The sequence below is a fragment of the Laccaria bicolor genome, genomic scaffold, assembly GCF_000143565.1.
Source record: "Laccaria bicolor S238N-H82 LACBIscaffold_57 genomic scaffold, whole genome shotgun sequence".
NCBI classification, from domain to species: domain Eukaryota; kingdom Fungi; phylum Basidiomycota; class Agaricomycetes; order Agaricales; family Hydnangiaceae; genus Laccaria; species Laccaria bicolor.
Window position 1 is genome coordinate 171,584 of NW_001889928.1, and position 1,438 is coordinate 173,021.

General features: G+C 47.4%; 1 protein-coding gene across 1 annotated transcript; it reads left to right on the forward strand.

Annotated features, from left to right (window-relative positions):
* Positions 1 to 24: 24 nt before the first annotated feature.
* LACBIDRAFT_333946 (uncharacterized protein) lies at positions 25 to 1,329 on the forward strand (the record flags this gene model as incomplete). The annotated part of the gene is made up of 6 exons (XM_001888614.1): positions 25 to 75; positions 143 to 363; positions 493 to 633; positions 681 to 753; positions 805 to 1,232; positions 1,308 to 1,329. 6 exons carry the CDS (start codon positions 25 to 27, stop codon positions 1,327 to 1,329), a joined length of 936 nt encoding a protein of 311 aa, XP_001888649.1.
* Between the last annotated feature and the right edge of the window lie 109 nt (positions 1,330 to 1,438).

The following is a 1,438-nucleotide window of genomic DNA, read 5'->3' on the forward strand; positions in this document are numbered from 1 at the left end:
TTACATACACATTGGCACAAAGTCATGGAGCCACCGGGGGCGCAGGACGAGTGGGAACATTTTTTTGCAGAAGTGGTCAGCTGAGCTATTTCCACAAGTCAATTCCTTTTCATCATACTCTCATGTGCTCAGTATTTGACAGTTTAAAGCAAAGGCGGAAATACCTCACGACCCCACTGTAATTGCTGAGGGGCTCTACAAAACCATCGTCAAGAAAGCCACTGCAAACTTGATGGGTTTTCTTAATACTATCTACACTCGAGCTTTGAGTGTGACCTACTTTGATGAAGCCCACAAGTTGGGTTCATGTTTGTGGGTCTTCTTACATCTCTTGTCCATTCAAGAATCGTCAATAAGACTGTGGTATGTCTTCATGGGAACGAAATTGAGCTTTCCCCATAATGCTCCTCGTCCGTCCAACCGTCAGCCCTCCTTTTTCACCCTTGGATACACATGGCTAATGGAGAAAGCAGTGCATTCTTTACGACATAGGCTGGAATTGGCTCAACTGCTGCCGCCCTATATCGTGCTCAGCTTTGACCAGCGAGTGATTGCGAAGAATCAGGCAGCAGTGTCTGTCAGCATGGGTCATCTCCAAACCATCGAGCATCTCGCCCAATGTGGACGGCCCTTGTACGTGATTCTCATTGCTCAAAGACACATGCTCATGTTTCAACCAGGTGGAGTGCACTGCTACCAGAAGCAAAACACAACGAGATGGTCAGCTTTGCCTCCTTGAAGCTGACAAATGGCGTGAGTTTCGATTCAATGAATAAGGACCATGTCTTTGCTGTGCTCTCGCAGCTTATCTGTCTTGATCTGGTACTGACTGGCTCAGAAGCTGTACAACTCACTGATCACAGTGTCACGCATCACATGAGACTCCTCACCGGCTTCTCAGCTAACAATGAAATATCCCACACAAGCTCGCCATCGGAGCCCATCCTTGTGCAGGGCAGTATTGATCTCTTGTACAACACCTCGGAGACGAATCGCTTGGCGCATGTCCTGGATACCCTGAGCAATGACCTATGCAGTCGAGAACTCATCAAAAAAGGTGCTTTGGGTGAGCTTGGTGCCCGCATACTTCTCCTTATTGCCCGCCATTTCACCACTCCTTGTCGGGATCTTCTGGAACCTGTTCGCCTTCTGGATTTTCTCTGCACACTCTTTGGCAGCAACCTTTGGGCCGGTCAAAATCACCAAAAGTTTAATGCAGGACTTGATAGTGCGTATGTCAATTTTACGCATTGGATTGTGACAAAGGACCTGATGCCTGAGGTGTCGAATTTGTGAGTAGAGCATAGTAAACGTGCATGTGCCTGCTGATTTGGGCCCTTTCAGAGAATTAATTGCAAACTTGTGGGCTCGTGGCGCAGCATTGCAATGTTGCTTTAATCAAGAATCGGTCAACTTTTTAGTCCCCATCTATGTTGGT